At 58.5% G+C, this 812-nt stretch overlaps 1 protein-coding gene across 1 annotated transcript in view; it reads right to left on the reverse strand.

Annotated features, from left to right (window-relative positions):
- Positions 1 to 273: 273 nt before the first annotated feature.
- Positions 274 to 812, reverse strand: part of LOC106896274 (helicase SRCAP-like) — a 3,371-nt gene continuing 2,832 nt past the window's right edge. The window contains exon 3 of the mRNA XM_014956107.1: positions 274 to 428. Coding sequence (XP_014811593.1) covers positions 274 to 428 — 155 coding nt within the window. The remainder of the gene's footprint in view (positions 429 to 812) is intronic.

Below are 812 nucleotides of genomic sequence, written 5' to 3' on the forward strand. Positions count from 1 at the left end.
TACACCCCTATAGACACCCCTGCATCCCTATAGGCACCCCTATAGACACCTCTTCCCTCCCTGTAGACACTCATAGCCCTTATAGACACCCCTGCCCCCTATAGGCACTCATAGCCCCTATAGACACCCCTGTCCTCCTATAGACACCGCTGAACCCTTATAGACACCCCTGCCCCCTATGGACACTTATAGTCCCTATAAGCACTTATAGCCCCTAGAGACACCCCTGCACCCCTATAGACACGCTTGTCCCCCTATAGACACCCCTGCCCCCTATAGGGACGGAACCAACCGCCCCGGAAACGGCCCCGGAAACGGCCCCGGGACGGTCCCGCGGTTGCACCGCTCCGGGCGGAACATGTGCCGGCACCGGGGAGGCCCGGGGAAACCATAGCCCCTATAGGCAGCCCTGTCCCCTATAGGCAGCCCTGCCCCCATATAGACAGCTGTGCACCCCTATGGACACCCCTGTCCTTCTATAGACACCCCTGCACCCCTATAGACGCCGCTGAACCCCTATAGACACTCATAGCCCTTATAGACACCTCTGTCCCCCTATAGGCACTCATAGCCCCTATAGACACCTCTGTCCCCCTATAGGCACTCATAGCCCCTATAGACACCCCTGCACCCCTATAGGCACCCCTGTCCCCCTATAGACACCTCTGCCCCCCTATAGACACCTGTGCACCCCTATAGACACCCCTGTCCTCCTATAGACATCCCTGCACCCCTATAGACACTCATAGCTCCTATAGACGCCCCTGCCCCCCCATAGAAACCCCTACTCCTCTATAGACACCCCTCCCCCC

The sequence above is a fragment of the Calidris pugnax genome, unplaced genomic scaffold (assembly GCF_001431845.1).
Source record: "Calidris pugnax isolate Ruff unplaced genomic scaffold, ASM143184v1 scaffold310, whole genome shotgun sequence".
In the NCBI taxonomy this organism is placed as follows: Eukaryota; Metazoa; Chordata; class Aves; order Charadriiformes; family Scolopacidae; genus Calidris; species Calidris pugnax.